This window comes from Corylus avellana, chromosome 7 (assembly GCF_965113065.1).
Source record: "Corylus avellana chromosome 7, dhCorAvel1.hap1.2, whole genome shotgun sequence".
Taxonomy (NCBI): Eukaryota; Viridiplantae; Streptophyta; class Magnoliopsida; order Fagales; family Betulaceae; genus Corylus; species Corylus avellana.
Window position 1 is genome coordinate 3,144,126 of NC_142496.1, and position 19,518 is coordinate 3,163,643.

Genomic DNA, 19,518 nt, shown 5'->3' on the forward strand with positions numbered 1-19,518 from the left:
GCCGAATATTGACTTTCGTACTCACTCGATAGCATAGTGGGTGTGATCTGGATCCCTCTCTAAATGTAGATTTTTGTTTTTTGCGTTCAACAATTTCAATTAATGTAAGTTTCATTGTACACAACAAGAATTAACACACCGCAGCAAAAGGGAAGATATTAAGAAGAAAGAGTCAAAGACCAACACAAGAAGCAAAAACTGAAATTCATCATCCTTTTATACATTTATACATGGTGAGTGATTTTCTTCACTTCGATGCATACCTTCAGCACTGCTTTGTTGAAGTCAGCAATACACGATTGCGATACTCTCCAAGGGCCCATATGGGAAAGATGTTTCTATAGGCTGAATAACTGATCATGCAGCTCTTGTTGAAAACTCCTATGATTTCCTATAGATTCAAAAGCCAAAAAAAAAAAAAAAAGAAAGAAAGAAAGAAATAAAACTAATTAATAATGCATCCCAATTAGCGTTTCACCCAACTCATGAGCTTCTAAATTATATGTACGACTACTAAATGGTTTGATAACTAAACTAGAATCCAGTTGCTTAAAAAACCTCCCCCATTTGGATATGGTGCAATATATTAAATGAACGGTCCAATTATGACAACAATGTAATAAAAAATAAATTTTTTTAAAAAAAAAGAGAGAAAGAGTGGCCAAACTACGTACCCCACTCCCAAACTGCTCATCCGAAATGGTTTGTTAAGGGAATAGTTCAGTCACCCCAAACCGACCACTCTTAAATCACTTTTTACAGGTGGCTTTGTGGGGTTATGTCAACCCAACAGTCAATCATTTGATTTTTTTTTTCTTTGCATTGCTGTAATGATATGAACCGTTCATTTAAAATGAGCTGAAAAAAAAAGACAAAAAAAAAAAAAAGAATTTGTGAATCCCCTCCCCCCCCCCCCCTCTTCTTTGTATAAATTTACCTGTTGAGGAAAATCTCCATTTTCCATTTGTGAATTAATCAACACCTTTGCCGCCCGATGTAAGGGGGTCAGATCTCGCTCGGCCTATTCCATCAGATTGGTAACCAAAAAAAAAAAAAAAAAAAAAAAAGGGTTGAATTGCTTACAAATTCTATCTCACTCTCGTATCACTGTACTGATCATATGACAGTGCCTATCAGTCTTTGAATCAATCTTTATTTAAAAAAAAAAAAAATCAAAACTTGATGAGGATTGTTATATCAGCCTAAGTATATAAGAGTGAGACGAAAATTAATATTTAACTAGAAGTAAGCTTAGATAATATTGTATCGTACCTGGCCAGCTTCAATGAGAGCTAACATAGCCCACCCAGTATTTACTATGTGTGCTTTGTCCCCTTCCAGATTTTTGTATACCTATTCACGGTGCATATGATATATAGTTACAAAAATTATGAGCCATATATATAGGTAACTTTTTTTGTGTGATTGAAACCTTAAATTTTCCTTAACTTTGTCAAAAGAACTTGGAATCAGTATTGGTATTAGATCTTTGGTTTTAGGGAAAATTACATTTTACCCTCTCCAAAGTTGACAGTGTTTTTTAATTTGAACACAAAAGTTTCAATTTTTGCAATCCGCCCCCCAAAGTTTCAAATTTTTGCAATTTGACAAATTGTATCCAAAACTTCCCATATTGCCCCTAATTTATTATTATTTTTATTTATTTTTTTATTTTTTATAAAAAAATTTTAAAAAAAATTGGGGTGGCCCTTTGGCCATCTGGCCATTTTTGCACCCCAATTTTTTTTTTTTTTAATAAAAAATAAAAATTAGGGGCAATATGAAAATTTTGAGATAATATTGGTCTAATTGAAAAAAATTGAAACTTTGTAGGAGTGGATTGCAAAAACTAAAACTTTAGTGTTTAAATTAAAAAAAACTATCAACTTTGAGGGGGTAACTGTAATTTTTCCATAATGTTATTACTTTTGAAACAATTATAATCTAATTTGTTTTTTTCTTTCTTCCTTCAAGCAAAAAGGGTACAAGGGGAGACCGGTCGTGGAGATCCTATCTAAACGTACATGACCATAATAACTACTTCTACCTACTTAGAGCATTCCCAATGGAAGAGCCAAATGCTACTTTTATCTAGAATGGTTCTTAAAATGTTCAAAAAACCTCCTACATTGGATGAGCCAAAAATAAATGTAAAATAGATATTTGATTAGAAGAGCTAAAAAAAAAGTTAAATGTAGCAGCACTTTTTAAGGGAGCCATTTATCTTTTATTGTTTTTCTCACCTGTTTTATCTTTTTCCCAAATCGTTTCCTACTTTTTCTCTGCATGTTCTCTTTTTCCCAAAAACTTTTCTTACTTTTAATAATATTTTAATAGAATATATAGAAATATAACTAATCGGATGTAGAGACATTTAAAAATGGCTTAACTAAACTAGATAAAAGTGAATTTTGAAGAGCTATTTTACATAAAAATATGGCTCCTCCATTGGAATGCTCTTAGAAGTTATAAGTGATAGGCAAGTGGGTTCAATAACCATCCCCCAAAGTCCTAATTGCATCAGGTGGTAGCAACAATAGTCTTAAAAATAACCAATTTGTCCTAAGATTTGATACCAAGATCTAATTCACACCTACCTTTTGCCACTGGACCAGTACACCTCATGTGGCAACATAAGTCAATAGTTTGAACCCTCACTTAATTCATTAGGTCCACTCCACACCTACACCTACCCCACTGGACTTATATATTGAATTATGTAGCACAATCCCATAATATGAGGATTTAAATTTTTTTTTAAATCCTTTTTATTTTTTATTATAATTGGATTAACTAATGGTCCAAAATCCAAGAAAAATTAGGTGTTTAAAAAAGTTGTAAGAATAAATATAATTGAGGAACTTGAAGAGACCAGCTTAAATAAGATGTACCCTTGAAATAGATGTTACCTTATCTTGGCATGAAAGGTAGCTCTCTCCCCAACCGCCTGAGTGAAGCTGTTTGGAGAGTAAGAAATGGGATGCTCTTCTAATGCTGTGGCTGTTTTGGTATGTCCTACCAGCAGCCACCAGTCCCTTTATTCCAAACCATGTTGCATAGGTGTAGCAAACTCCCCAACTCCCATACCTGCATGTTTTCCAATATGGTCATGCATGCATGCTCAATGGTAAAGAAATTAATCACCTTAATATTTTTTTGTTAACGACAATAACAATAATACTTCAAAAACCCAGCTGAGAGTAAGTGTTTGAATAGAATATTAAAGTATTAATTAAATTTTTTTTTTTTTATCGGTTTAAGCTTTTGATATTATTGTAGTATGACTTGAATTACTCAAGTTAATTTGTGGGGTGTCACTAAGGAAAATGGTTGTTTTTCTCTCACATGTTTCCACCTCTACAAGTTGGTGTTGGAATTCACTTTTTCAGCCTAAGTGATCGAATCTCTAGTCTAAGTCTGATTTGGACTTCTTGTTTTAGTCGACATGCAGTGTTCTATTTCAAATTGGATTTGGAGTCTCTCTTTAACCGACGTTGATTTGAGCATATTAAGGCTTTGGGCTTTGAGTGGTTTTCTCCTTACTCTTTTGGACTTCATCTTTTGATAGTGAATTTCCTAAAGATAGTTTTCACCAGTAGATATAAGCTTAGCGTCTTGTGTGATTGATTTGTTTTTATTATTATTTTTTTTTCTACTTCTTTGGGATCATAAATTTAGTTCCATGTATAACAGACATAAATGATGATTTAGATTGTTATGTTAAGCAAATTCCACAAACCCCGACTGTAGTACGTACCTACCTTTGACGTTGCTTGATTTTCATGAACAAAAATATATGGAGAAAGAATATTTACTCCCACTAACTATTAAACAATTTGCAATGTTCATTCCAAACTACTATTGGGATTGCAATGTTCCCTTTTTGTGCATAAAATGACAAAAATTCAGGAAAATGTTAATAACTAGCTCCACTTGACATTATAGATGGCTAGTGGACTTGGCTTGTCCTTTGAAATCTCTTATAATTGACTGTTTGAATTGCGTGAAACTCGGGCAGCCCTTTCATTGTTAGGAATGCTCGAACTGAGTGTAGTTCAGACAACATGCATATATGTTCGCTTCATATTCTTTCCAATATTTTGAAGTGTGTGTGTGTTTTCTTTATTTCTATATTTTTGGTGTTTATTAATTCTGTTGTTTTTAAATCAATTTAATTCCAATCTTTGTTCCCCTTCCACCCGACAAATGGGCAAATATTTGGTAAATGTGATGAGTATAAGTTGAAAGGAGCGAAAACAAACCAAGAGCCATCAGCAAGTTGTATGCTCTCAATGAAATGAATTGCCTTTTCGATGCATGCTTCTATTTCTTTCCTCCGATGTCCAGGATGCTGTCTCATGAATGATACAAGACCCTGAATCGCTGCTGAAGTGCATTCCACATACCTGCATTATGTGGTTAATTAAAACACAAGTAAAAAATTATAGTTGTGTATTTTTTTTTTCTTCTTTTTATCATATTTATTATAAAGATTTAAGACATAGAAACAAAGTAAAGATACATGTAATAACAACCATAATTAACTATAAACTTGAGTACAGTCTCCCTGACTTTGCTGTTTCAAAATGTGTTATTTCAAAAATAGAGATTTTTGAATGTGCGACACTACAAAAAAAGGGCATTTTATGCCTTTTTTTTAATGCCGTTTTAGGCTATATAAACGACACTAAACAGTTAATACTGTTTAATTAATGCCGTTTCTCAAACAGCATTAAAGTTCCGGTTAAAAACGTTATTTTTAAATTTCCGGCATTAAAGTTCCGATAAGAAATGTCATTAAAGTTCTAAGTCGCATCTTTAAAACGTTATTTTTAAAAACACAGTTAAGCAGTTGGTTAAATAGCGATTTGAACTTTTAAATCGCAGTCTAGCCTTTAAAATAGTGCGTTTTTAAAAACACACCCCTTGCCTGCGATGAGTTTTCTATGTTTTACGATCGCACTTTTAACTTGTAAGATTATAAGACCAAACGGAGTCACAATAATTTGTAAGTAAATTATAGGCATAGTACTTGATCTTACTGATAATCAATAATAATATCTCCAAACGTTTCGGACGGGTTGATAATCTGTGAAAGAATCATCGTCATGTGTTAGCTTTGTGTAAGGTTCAACTCTACAAACCAAATTGGAAAAGAAAGAATGTGTTAATTACCTCCAACCATGCATAGGATCTTGTGAGCTCGTATGAAGCAAATCCACCATTGTTGTTCTGTAATATTGCATGTCAAGGAGCAAATAGATTCATATGCAGAATTATTAATATGCAAAAGCATTGATATAGAGAACCTTGTTTTCCTCGAGTCTATTGCACCGACAAATATCTAAAATACATGTGATTTTTAATAGAAAATGTAAATTTTAAATACATTTTGAACTTCATAATATGACAAACTTGTACCTGTAATGATAAAATCACATTAACGGCGTCGTACAGTTGATCTATTGCTATCGCCTCTCCAGCAATGTCAGATGGCATTCTTGATAACAAGAGTGCTGCCTGTTAACAAACAATTAAAGGATAAATCAGGCACCAGCAGATCATGCAACAGATAGTTATGCAGCAACAAATTATGCAGATATATGCAGATAACTATGAACAAAAGATAAATATATATAGTTGGTGTCACTATAATTACATATTTAAGAATACACATAATAATCATGTGCTCTCTCTCTCTCTCTCTCTCTCTCTCTCTCTCTATATATATATATATATATATATGAGTTTATATAAAAATACATGTGAAAATTATACATTTTAAATGTTAAATCACCGGTGATCCCAAAAGTTTAACATGATAGAAATAGGTAAATTTAATAATATAATCAATATATATATATATATATATATATATATATATATATATATATATTTTGACATATCCGCACAAGAAGGGGGAGGAAGATTCGAACTAGTGACATCCGCTTCATTAGACGTGGTCCCAGCCGACTGAGCTACTTCTTGGGAATCAATACTTTAACACTCTCATTCACGTGTGCGCTTAAACTTCATTTTAATAGGTAAGTTTCAATACGTGAAATATTTAATTGAAATGAAGGATAAATTGTGGAGTCAAGATTTTAACTCATCATGACTTTTTAGCTCTTACACCATGTTAAATTATCACTTCTGTGATAAATGGCTATTTAACATAATATGATATGGTATCAGAGCCAAATCTTTTGAGTTCGAATATTGACTCCTTAAAGTCACCCTCATATATATATATATATATATATATATATATAATTTTTTAAAAACTAAGTGTTGGATCTTACTTATTAAAATGGAGTTTGAGCTTATACGCGAAGAAAAATGTTAAAGTGTTGATTAAATTTACTTGTTCCTATCAGCTTAAGCTTTTAGTATAAATAATGATTTAACATTACGGATAAATACTAGTTTAACAGGCTGTGTTGAAAGAATTTTCTTCAGCCCAGTTTGAAAGAAAGCTTTATCCAAACTTATTTAACACAGCGTAAACCATTCACTATGTGCAGCTTGCACGCCAACTAAGAACCACCTTAGAATTGATAACATTAATTTAAGACGAAATTAATTAAGGTGGTGTTTGTTCACCTCATTTTTCAAAAAAAAATCAATATCAAAACATTCTCACTTTTTATATCACACAATTTACTTTTTACTACCATTCAAATAAAAATATCACTACAATTTTATTTTATTTTTCACTTTTCTATACCAAACATTATTCTTTTTTTTTTAAAAAAAAAAAAAAAAATTTCAAAAATGCATGAACAGTGCCGTGTTGTTTACCAAACAGGGCCTAATTACCTTCAAAGCTTCTGATGTACAATCCGATACAATCCAACCATTTTCTGGAGTCGAGAAAGGCCATCCACCCTTTGAAATGTGGCGATACCAGTAATTAAGATCACCTGAGCTCTCTATTCTAACCTTCATACTCGACCCCAGTCGAAATTTGAAAATTATTAATATTAATTTGAAGCCAAAAATAAGAATAAGAATTTCAAAATAGATAATTCTTTTTTATTATTGATCTATATAAATGTTTTAAATTTAGAGGTAGCATATATATTACTTGTGCTTTTTTGATAAAATTGTTTGCCTTTCTTAGCATTGAACCATATTCATCCACGAGGTTGGTAGCGAGGATTGCTTGAACAGCAAGAGTGACATCCCATAATTGAGAACCATTATATCCCTGTCATTGAAACATTTAAACATTTACATTGATGTCATATGATCACAGTCAAACTCACACAATAAAAATAAATAAAAAATTGTAACGACAATAAAGTTTCATAATCTAAAGAAAGTACAAATAAAATAGATGAGAATTAAGGTACTTTCAATATGGCCTACGTCCACCCGTTAAGACATTTTCTTCACTACATTTTTCATTATTTGATTTCATGTATACAAGACTCAATTTATAGAGAAAGAGCATGAACACGCATCTTCTATGAAAAAAGTTAATTTTTTTGAATGGATCAAATCATTTAGGAACTAGAATTTGGAAGAAAAAAAATTTGTGGTATGTAGCATTTTTCATGTGCTATTATTTTAAGAAAACTAATCAACTTACAATTAGAGCTTTCTATAATCATTGTGGGACTTAACACCCGTGAGTTCCTTAATTTATAATCCACTCATTTTATTTGGACAATTGATCTTTTTAATGTAGAACTAATTTTTTGGAGTGTCACGAAAAAATCTTTAATTTCATTTTTTATTCAACCTTAATTGAACTTTTTACACGAACTTTAGTTTTTGTGGTGTCAAATTAACTAAAGAAACGGAGAAAAATTAAGTATAGATTGGCATAAAAGGAATTAAATTAGAACCTGCATTTTCATTCCATCTTCAGCCACCCATAGGTAATCTTTGATTCTTGGAAGGTGAAACTTATAAGCCTCTGAATTTGGATCCTCCACCCAACAACAGATCATGTTCAGTACCTGCATGTGTTCATGGATGAGTGTGTTTTAATTTGCTTCAAAACTAATTAATATGAACAATTTTTTGTTTTTTTTTTTTTTTCAATTCAATGCAGGGAAAAGAGGAAGATAGTATCACTTATGATGCTTAAGGAAACAGGTTTCTTTAAAAAAAAAATGTACAAAACAATGGGAAAGTTCTTTTTATCAAGGTATGTATGAATATTTTTATGAATATTACAACTTTTATTATAAATTTATTAAAAATTGATGTAGCAATTCATGTGTCATTTACCACATCAACTACTAAATAATTATACTTGATTATGGCTCAAGTAGCAATACAACATAGAATGACACGTCAGTTTGTGAGTCCATTTGGTACTTACTACGTTAATCGCTAAACAATTAAATCGATGTGAGAGCAAGAGTGGAACCGCCCCTAGCCTTAAGGGGTCTTGGGCTCCTCTAAAAGTAAAAAAATGCTATACAAATTGGAAAATTTTCTTTTAAATTTAGATATCTTTATGAAATGGACTCTTCAAAATTAGTTTTTATTCTTAAAATTTATTTATTTATTTTATTTTGTCCCCTAATTCCGCCCCTGCGTGAGAATACTATATGGAAGTGTTATGAAATTGATGTTGATTTGTTGATTGGCATTTGGCAGTACCTATCAGGCTATCAAGATGTGCCGACAAAAAAGAAGTCTTTTGAGAAATTGATGTTGATAACTTCCATGATGGTGCCATGCATTGTTGTTATGAACCATATCGTAGAAGCTGATGAAAGTACCAATCAAATAAAGAAAGAAATGACACAAAATCGTAAGGGAAAACAATAGCACCAAAGTCCAAGAGAACTAGGGCAGTGTTTGGCAAACCTTTTCAAGGTTTTGTTATTGTTCACGCTTCATTTTCTCAAAAAAATTAACAGCAAAACATTCTCACTTCTTCTTTTCTTTCCTCTCTCTTTTTTTTTTTTTTTTTTTTTTAATATATCAATTATTCAAGAGTCAAGTCATCCATAGGAAAAAAAAAATCATTATTTTTGACGGTGAAATTGATTAAAACTTAGGCAAAACTTAGGAACCTTATCCTTGAAATTAAAAATCTAATAAATAAATCAAAAAAAAAAAAAAACTTAGGACTAAATATAATTTTTCCCTAATTAATAATAATAATAACGCTACAGCTCTTCTAACATCGGCCATTTAATTTTAATTAATTTTTTTTTTTTGTAACGAATTTCAATTATAAGCAAGTTGTAAAAAAGTTGTAAACTATTTATAGGTCTAGCATTTTTTTTTTTTTGTTTACTTTAAAAACAAAAAACAAAAGAACAACTACCTTGATAATAAAAAAACTATATTTTTATTCCACAATTATCACACAAAGTGTAAAATACCTTATTAACCGGGCCAAGGCAGAGATAGCGAGTGTTTTCATCTTCATAGTGGATGTGTTGCATCACAGTGTGAAGAGCCTTCTGTCTTAGCTTTGAGAAAGGCCATTGCACAAGAAGAGGTTCCACCACCTTCTGAAGACTATCCCACAACATATCTTGTATCTTCGGGTGTGGGCTGTACAGGTCCTCCTGTCAAACGCACCGTTTTCCTTCTTTTACAAATTTTTTTTTTTTTTGATGTAACATAAATGTGAAAGTTATTTTTTGTATATTTAAAAAATTATTTTTTATAAAATATTCTTGCTTATTTTGAGGAAAGAGACGGTCACAACCTGATCGGCAAATGAGTACGTCATGCTAATCACTGATTATTTGTTTTGTATTTTTTTTTATTTGGAGGGAAATTTTATTTCTAGGTTGAGAAGCTTCAATCACAATCCAAACCACCTCTAACCACTGATTATTTTAAAAGATATTGATCATAAAAATTCCTCCTTCATACTAAATATTCTTTTTGGTACATAAAAGAAATATTTCAATCTCAGGCCAACCTGACCATGCCACGCCTTATCCCTTATATCATAATGATTTAAAAACGATAAAGAGATAGAAGATTTTATGAATTTCTTTAATGTTATTTTTTTTTTAATACATGATCCCTATGCCATGTGATCAGGTTGATTTAATTACATAATAACCATATTTAAATCAGATTATTCAGATTTTATGCTTGTTTGATGATATCAATTGGACCAATCACAAAAATCTTTTTGACCATTGATTATTATTAATTCAACTTAAGTTGCTTCATCTGTGTGTTGGAGCTCAAACTCTTTAGTTATTGTATAATATTTAAATAAAATAAAAAATAAATTACGAAGATAAAGTTTGAATTAAGATGTTAATTCTAATACCATATTAATCATCAATTATTTTAAGAGTTTGACCTGATATATAAAAAATAATAGATTTAATTATTTAATCAATTAAATATAAAAAAAATAAAGTGATTAGAAACGAGGTAATTGAATAAAATTAAAATCCAGGTAGTTGAATAAAAAAAATGGAAAGCATAAATAATACGAAAGATAATTTATTTTTTAAAAAAAAAAAATTAAAAAATAAAAGACGTACCTTAGCACACAAATTTCTAGCTTTGTCCCAATTAATAAGATGATATCGTAGGGTATAGAGCTCTTTTCTGAGGGACAAAATAATGCCGTTGACAGGACCCACGTATCTTCTCCCATACAAATAAGACATGGGCAGATATACCATCCTACAGTGACACCACATTCGTCCTGCATGGGGTTGCACTACATGTTATTTCTTCCTCTTCCTTTTCTTCGTATAAAAATTTTCTCTAAATAGTCTGGAAGAAATATTTTCTAATTTATGTAAAATAGTGTCAAATGTCTATAAACATTTAAAATGTACATTAAATTCTTAACCTCATTAATAGCAATTTACTAACTTAGACTAAATTTAATGTGACTTTTAAATGTTTATAGACACGTGGCACTATTTTATATGGATTGAAAGATATTTCCTCCAAACTGGTTTGGAAGAAATTTCTGTCCCCTTTTCTTTTTCATTTTTTTAATATATAATTTCAAATACAATTAGAAGAGATTTAATTCAATTTATTAAATTGACATGTGTGTAAATATATATTTAAAAAATCACCTACTCTTTCTTTTAACCAATTTAAAGGAAAATTTGTCATTTTCTTTTTTTCTAACTATTTTTTGGCCGAGGCAATAACTTTTTTTAACTTTGTGATTTTAATTTGGTTAGTCTAATTATATTCTTATATGCATGTCTAAGTTTAAATTGAAATCCGAGGCCGCTAAGCATTTCAACACTTTTTCCCAAATGATTTGGACTCCACATTCATTTAAGGGAAAAAAAAAAAATATATATATATATATATATAAATTTATTTATTGAATGGACCACATCATTAGGAAAAATGAATTTGGGAAAAAAGTGTTGGGATGTCTAATATTATCCTTGAAAACCAGAAAAATAACAAAGCCTATTAAAAATATAAATATTAAAAAGTGCACCATATAAAAATTCAAGAAAGAAAAAAGAAGTTTGAAAGAAGAAAGATATTAAGAAAATAATTAAAAAAATGATGAACCTGGGTGTATGGGGAGAAAGTAAGGAAGAAGCCATATTTCAGGAGGAAGTGGATTATTGCCACTCCACTCGTAGACTCCGAGTACCTACACAAAATTTTCAAAGAATTATTATAATTTACATTATTTTTAATGTTAATTTTGATAATGACACCAACATTAATAGATCTAGATGGTAATTTAACTGATGTAATCACTTACATAATCATGAAAATTTGTATAATATTATGTAGACACTTGAGGACCACTATATATATGACCCATTGAAAATTTTTCAAATAAAAAAATATATATGACAACAAAGAAAATGAACAACAAGGACAATTATAGTTATGATGATAATATAAATATTCATCCTTATGTGTACATATATATATACAACAAATGTAATCCAACATTCATGATTAATTAATCATCCATCCAAACTTAGGACCACTCACTAACGCTTTGATATAAAGAAATAATAATCAGGGTCGGGCTATCTCCTGATTTTAAAATTTGTGCATAATTTAAGACAGAATCATAAGGGACCGGGCCCGACCAGGAAAGAGATCAGAAATATTATGATTTTTTTTTTATTTTTTTATTTTTTGTACACTTAACTGAAAGCCACATTTTCCCCCATGATGGAATGGAGGTGACGCCACCGCGATGAAGAATCCATTCCCTTGCCTTCTCCATGGCACCATCTCCACCATCCATTGCTTCTCCTAGCAATCGTAAGGTGACGTAGCAGAGACCTGTGCCGAACATTGTGCTAGGCCCTTCTATATGTAATCCCCACCCTCCATCTCTATTCTGCATATGCATGCCGACGGAGATATATATATAAGAAGAGGAAATGGGAAAAAGGAAAATATATATATATATATATATATATATATATATATATATATATATATACCTGATGGTTATATAGATAGCGGCAGATCTCATGGCGATGCTCCGGCGAAAAGATTGTATTGAGGGCCCCCATTACAGACAAGCCGATGACCTACGTACGACATATGATTGGGTTACACAATATATATATATATATATATCATCAAACATGGACCAGCAATAATGTGGGAGCAAGACCCAGTTAAATGTAAAGTTGCTGTCTACAAAATTTTAATCTTTTTGAGGGTAATAATGTGGATCATCGTACAAATATTTATTATATCTATTTACTAAAATGATTATGACATTAAATTGGTCCATATGATACCACAACTTATTCGGACAATAGCAAGCTTGGGGTGGGGGACCATAATTAATGAATGAAAATGAGGTACACATTAATTGTTTCTAAGTACCGTTAAGTATCCCATAATTAATGTTGACATGTTAGTCCAAATATTGATCGGGACCGTCACGTTAATCATTTTCACAAGGAGCCAAGAATATTGTTTCATCAACAAAAATTCTTGTATATGGATTTCACTTCTTTCATATTGTTTTTAGGTATTAATATGTATTACTTTATATATATATATATATACTATTGACAATTATCTTCATTAATTAGTTGAAAAAATATTTACGTAACTAAGCCCAATCAAATTGAATTAAAAATTAATTGATTAAATCATCATTTCCATATATATATAGGGCATATAATTATACTAAATGCATTATGATAGCCTTAGTTTAATTATAATTTGAAAAATAGAAAGGAGGGGAACATATATTCACTGAAAATGATATAAGCATTTCTATTGTTTCTTCTAAAATTTAATGGCAAACATTGTCCTCATTTTAGACCTTTACAGTCAGACTTTATCAAAATATCATATTCATTCAGGTATATTCTTATAAAATAATTAAGACCAAGAACATTTTTGTTGTTATTATTATTATTATTAATTTTCCGTACAAGAGGAAAACATCAATATATGCATATATTTTTATTTATTTTATGGGTTCTTTGCATGTTGATATGATGTTCTTATTTGTAATCAGTTTTTCAAGATAGATAAGTGCTATGGTTCTTTTTGTAGTTCTCCTAACTTTACGTGGATATTGTTTTCTAAAAAAGTAGGAAAAAAACTTACCCCACCGATCCCTTATATTATTTTTTAAAAACATTATCCACTTAGGATGAAAAAAAAAAAAAAAAAAAAAAAAATCTATAGCATTCCTCTTTGAGATATATCAAATAAGAGCAAAATTTAATGGAGACAATTGTCTACATTAAATTATAAAAGAAAAGATAGTCTTGGTCCAAATTTGTAATATTTTGATTTTGATTTTGATTTTTTTTTTTTTTTTGGGTTGGCCCCTTGAAGCTTTTGGATATATACTGTATAGAGACAAAAAGAAAAAGAAGTTGAAGCTGGAACTAAATTACTGCATTAATTAAGAGTTAATTGACGGTACCACATTAGAAACGTGACCAGATAAAAGTGTTGTGTATTGCATTACTTCACTATTAAATACAACAAAATAAAATTTTAACCGTAAAATATATTATAAATAACTGTTTTACCTTATAAATAGGATTAAAGAGGGCAAGTGAATAGAGAAAATTACCAAGCCAGGCAGGAGAAATAGTGGTCCACCATAGTCACCCGGCCAGAACCCATCTTCAGCCTGCAGAGTTGAATAGAATCTCAAGGCTCTTCTCAATACCGTTGCCACTGCTTCCTCACTTATTTCTCCTTCACTTTTAACTTTCACCTCAGGTAGCATCATCTCACTTGGATTATCCTTTGCAAACTATATATATATATACACCATCCAATTATCATATATAAGAGAGGTATAAATAATATATGTATAACAACATGTTTTCTGGAATTTGAACAATGCCTTGAGATAAAATCAAAACGGCCTTGCTTTATGCCTAATATTTCCATAAAGTTGGTGCTTTTGAAGAATATTAATTATCAACTTCAAGATTTTTTTAATATATATAGCAATGTTATATACCATATTTTATTCCACCATGTTGATATTGTAGTCCTAACCAACTCTTTAATTTATTTTAAAAAATGATTATGGCTATCACATTTTCATTGTGGGATAATTATAAAATAAAAATATGGTTTTTAGTTTTAATATTTTCTCTCATATATAGGGAAATGCTAGGTTTTCTCTTAATCATAAGTAGATATTATTCTAAAAACTAAGTGAAAGAAATAAGAGTCTTTTTTTTTTTTTTTTTGCGTATTTAAAAAATATATAATATCTACATAGGACCAAGAGAACACCAAAGAACACTAAGAGAGCACCCATTATTCTCCATATATATATATATATATATGTGTGTGTGCGCGCGCGCGCGTTTCACAACTTTTTTGTAATGTTCATGTAGCAATTCTAACCAATCTTTGAATTTTTCTTTTACCAAAGATTGTGACTGCCATGTCATCATCATGTAATAGTTGTAAGATAAAAATATAGTTTCGAGAGTTACTATATATATATATATATATATATATATATAAACACACACGCAAATATTGAGCATTCACCTTTCTATTTTATATGTAAAAAAATGGACTTTGATGGTGCATGGTTTTCATAATTACTAGGAGAACTTACTCGTACGTTTCAGAATTCCAAAATATTCAACATATATAACTGCAAGAAGGTTTTCTTTACAAATGGATATAATTAAGAAAGATGAATATATATATATATATAGAGAGAGAGAGAGAGAGAAATGAGTTTGACCTGAAGTCTAATCAAGAGATCAGAACTTTGTTTAGCTTGAAACCTATTAATCTTAAACCCATGACGGGCTCTCTCCACTTGAGCTCGCTCTTCGGGTGTTCCAAGATTCGGGTCGAACTCCCAATATTGTCTTCCAATATGATTACACACGCTCTTAACCCACCCATCATTCCCTTCAGAAACCTTCAGCTTCCACATTCTTCTTCTATATACCACACTGCACTCACAAATTAATATTCATCATATATATAACTATCTACAATACTTGGCTTAATTAGCTTCTTCTTTGATAAATAAAAAAAAAAGGTTACAATATTAAACAAAAGAGTAATAATCAAGTGTGAGTTGTAATATATTAGCTAGAGAGTAGTTTAGTTGCAGAAGGGTCATCATAAAGAAATAGTACGTAAAATTATTGAAGTTCAAAGCCAGAAACAATGGAATTCATTTTACCTTGTTCAAGTGAAAGGCTGTGGAGGGAGGAGAGTTTATGTTGAATAAGCTTTTCTTATTACGAGTTGCACATGATTATGGTCCTTATATAGAAACCTTGTGGTGACAGAATTACTAGAATGGCCCTTCCGTTTCCACATGGGCGGGCCATGGCTGATAGTACTTAGCTTGATGCAAAAATAGTGTGGGGATGGCAAAAACTAAAAAGAAAGACTTTTTGGGTAAAAATATATTAATTTTGGAGGATTTATCTTATAGTAAGACATAAATTAGAGGATCTTTTTAAAACGTGTGGGGAGCGGGGATCTAATAGTTTAAATCATGGTTATCTTAGAGTTTAATAAGTTAATAAGAATGGAAGACGGAGTGAGAGCTTAGGATGGGTAGGGGCTAAGGGCAAAAAATTTTAGTAAGGGTCAATAGGCAAAAAAAAAAAAAAAAAAAAACATTTACCTTTAAAATTTTTTTTTTCTTGGATTGGGGGGCCATGGCCTATACTGGCCACCCTCTAGTTCCGTCCCTGAAGCCAGTGTAGAGTGCATCTAGGGGCGGAGGAAGGGGTCCAAAGGGATCAAATGCCCTCCCCCCACCCCAACCCCAAAAAAATAAATAAATAAATAAAATTGCTTCTAAGTTAAGCAATGCACAGGCACAGAGATTAAAAAAAGAAAAAATTCATTTGACATTGTGACAGATAGCCAGGCTATAAGTGATATAGGTCTTAGAGTCCTATTTATTTATGGTTTACTTGTATAACACAAGAAAGAAAATAATAATAATAATAAAAAAGAGTTTTATTTTCACACACCAACTTAAAGTGTAGTAAAAGTTTTTTTTTAAAAATACTTGTACTATTATGAATAGGTTTTTAGGTTCAATTTTTAATAAGTGAATACCACATGTTACCCTGGTCCACAACATGAACGGCGGCTACGGAGCATGCAATTTGCAAACTTGTGATTGGCAATTGTTTCAGTATTTTGAAAAGTGAAGGTAATTAGGATATTGAATCCTTTTCTCTTCAGAGTTTGTCAAATTTCTCTCCGTCACGACAATCATCAATTCAAATACAGTGAAAAGGCGATACAGTTGAACAAAAAGTCAGCTCTTTTTTTTTTGTATTTTTTGACAATTTCTCTTTCTTGAGGAGTTAAATGATAAAAATGTCTCTTTCTTTTATATTTAGATTGCTTTTTTAAAATTAATTTTTATGAATATATATAGTTTTTGTTTCATATTTTAATTGTATGAAATATATAATTGTAGCTGCCTGAGACTATAGATGACAACAATGGTTCCATTGAAGTCCAATCAAAATCTAAACAAGCTCATATTGAAGTAGATTTAATAAATCTGTCATTAAATCATTGCTTCAGGATAAAAATTTCTGATTACCATCCTAATGATAGAGACCAAATTTAAAGAGCATATTTACAAAAATGAGCTTGCCAACTAGTTGACCATAATTTTTCAAAAACAGGATTTTGAAAATTATGGCGTCGTTTCAATCCAGCATGGTTCAAAGAATATGATGGTTGGTTGGAATACAACATTTCAAAAGATGTTGCGTATTGCTTATATTGTTATCTTTTCAAATCATACACTAGAAATCAAGGGGTGCTCACAATAGTGCACATAATCAAGCTCGACGAAGATGTGAAGCTTTGTTAAACCAGAAACAAAGCATCATAACATTTTTTGACAAGCAATCAAATCAACAGAAAATGGAATATAGAACTCATTTGAATGCATCAGTTGATTGTATTCGTGTTTTACAGCAATAAGGATTAGCATTTCGTGGCCATGATGAATCTAAATACTCAAGTAATCAGGAAAATTTTCGTGAATTGTTGTTGTTTCTTGTGAAACATAATGAAGAAATTGACAAGGTAGTCTTAGAAAATACTCATAAAAATCATCAAATGACTACACTAGACATTCAAAAAGAAATAGCAAATACTGCAGCAAATGAAACTCTATATGCTATTCTTAAATATCATGGAAACTCTTCATTTGCTATACTAATTGATGAATCCTGTGATATATCTATTAAAAAACAATTGACAATCGTTTTTCGTTATGTCAATAAGCGATGCCATGTGATTGAACGTTTTTTAGGTATTACACATGTTTGCAATACCACAATTGCAGTATTGAAGAAAACAATTGAGTCTGTACTTAGCAAGTATCATTTAAGTATTAGCAAATTGCGAGGATAAGGATACGATGGAGCAAACAATATGCGAGGTGAGTTGAATGGACTTAAAACACTTATTTTGAATGACAACTCATCTACCTATTATGTTCATTGCTTTGCACATCAACTTCAATTGACTTTAGTTGCTGTTGCTAAAATCACATCCAAATTGCAACTTTTTTTAGCGTGGTTAATAGTGTTTTTAATGTTATTGGAACATCATACAAACGTCGTGATGTACTTCGTGAAAAATGAACTGTTGAAGTTGTGGAAGCACTATGAAATAAGGAAATTTCTATTGGTCGTGGCCTGAATCAAGAAATTAATCTAAAGAGACCTGGAGATACGTGTTGGAGTTCTCATTATGGTGTAGTTGTTAGTCTTATTTTCATGTTTTCTTCTGTCATTGATGCTATTGAAGATACTGTGGAAGATGATTTATATTCTGAACAAAGAGCTTAAGCAAATATACTAGTTCAATCGCTCCAAACTTTTGAATTTGCTTTCAATTTATATTTGATGAGAACTATTTTGGGGATTACAAATGAGTTATCTCAAGCATTACAACGAAAAGATCAAGATATTTTGAATGCAATGAAGTTAGTTGAAGTTTCAAAGCAACGTTTACAAGCTATGAGAAAAGATGGGTGAAACACTTTCTTTGAAGAAGTTTTTAAGTTTTGTGCCAAAAACAATATTAATGTTCCTAATATGGATGAGTTTTACAGACAAAAAGCTCAAAGAATGAACAATTCACATCATTATCGTGTGAAACTTTATTATACTATTATAGACATGCAACTCCAAGAACTTAACAATCATTTTAACGAGGCGAATTCTGAATTATTACTTTGTGTTGCATGCTTGAGTCCAGATGATTCGTTTACTGCTTTTAGTAAGGAGAAATTACTTCGTCTTCCTCAATTTTATACGAATGATTTTTCAGTAGCTCAACTTATCACCTTGGACAACCAACTTGAAACATATATCATTGACATGCGTTCTAGTGATGCATTCGCAACACTCAAAGGGATTGGATAGTTTGCTGAGAAGATGGCAGAGATGAAAAAAGATATTGTGTATCCATTGGTTTATTTATTGGTGAAATTTTCATTGATTTTGCTAGTTGCGACCACAACAGTTGAAAGAGCATTTTCAACAATGAATATTGTTAAAAATCGTTTACGTAATAGAATTGGAGATCAGTGGATGAATGATTGTTTGGTCACGTACATTGAAAATGATATATTCAAGACTATTAGCAATCAACAAATCATGCAGTGATTTCAAGGTATGAAGAATTGTCGATGACAACTGAATAAATTAACACAAGGTGTAACAAAATAAATTGTAAGTTACATTTATATTTTTTAAATAATAATTAATTTTTGCTGAATTATTTATTTGTTGAGTTAGTTATATATTTTTTTAATATTTTTAATTAATTTTTGTTCCGCTTTAATTTTTTTTATTCATTATTAAAAAAAAAAAAAAAAATTATCTTGACCCCCATGACCTAAAATCTTGGCTCCGCCACTAAATGTATCCGTGCATTTGAATATGAAAGCAAAAAGTAATTTGGTTTCTTAAATTTAGGAAAACTAAAGTGAGTGCTTTAAAGATTAAACATGAATGATATGGTATTGCTATATATAGTATATACACAGTTAGATATAACTAAATAAAATTTTGATTGTGAAATGATTCATCT

At 30.6% G+C, this 19,518-nt stretch overlaps 1 protein-coding gene and 1 pseudogene across 1 annotated transcript; one reads left to right on the forward strand and one right to left on the reverse strand.

The window, feature by feature from the left end:
* Positions 1 to 265: 265 nt before the first annotated feature.
* Positions 266 to 15,355, reverse strand: LOC132185459 (cycloartenol synthase-like). The gene is made up of 18 exons (XM_059599228.2): positions 15,158 to 15,355; positions 14,012 to 14,197; positions 12,402 to 12,491; positions 12,101 to 12,295; positions 11,500 to 11,584; positions 10,488 to 10,654; positions 9,354 to 9,542; positions 7,854 to 7,967; positions 7,088 to 7,210; positions 6,820 to 6,942; positions 5,422 to 5,520; positions 5,176 to 5,232; positions 5,043 to 5,089; positions 4,263 to 4,406; positions 2,910 to 3,087; positions 1,273 to 1,353; positions 938 to 1,021; positions 266 to 391 (listed from the first exon to the last, which is right to left on the reverse strand). Exons 1-18 carry the CDS (start codon positions 15,353 to 15,355, stop codon positions 266 to 268), a joined length of 2,286 nt encoding a protein of 761 aa, XP_059455211.2.
* Positions 15,356 to 17,836: 2,481 nt separating this feature from the next.
* LOC148584349 (uncharacterized) lies at positions 17,837 to 19,091 on the forward strand (annotated as a pseudogene).
* The last annotated feature ends 427 nt before the right edge of the window (positions 19,092 to 19,518 follow it).

What these genes read in the sequence shown, in the direction of transcription:
- LOC132185459 (XM_059599228.2), bottom strand. Translation starts at nt 15,355, where the DNA reads ATGTGGAAGCTGAAGGTTTCTGAAGGGAATGATGGGTGGGTTAAGAGC. An exon ending in CTTTCTCCCCATACACCCAG is followed by an intron (nt 10,655 to 11,499) that starts GTTCATCATTTT and finishes AACCCCATGCAG; the next exon opens with GACGAATGTGGTGTCACTGT. An exon ending in ATGGAGATTTTCCTCAACAG is followed by an intron (nt 392 to 937) that starts GTAAATTTATAC and finishes TTGAATCTATAG; the next exon opens with GAAATCATAGGAGTTTTCAA.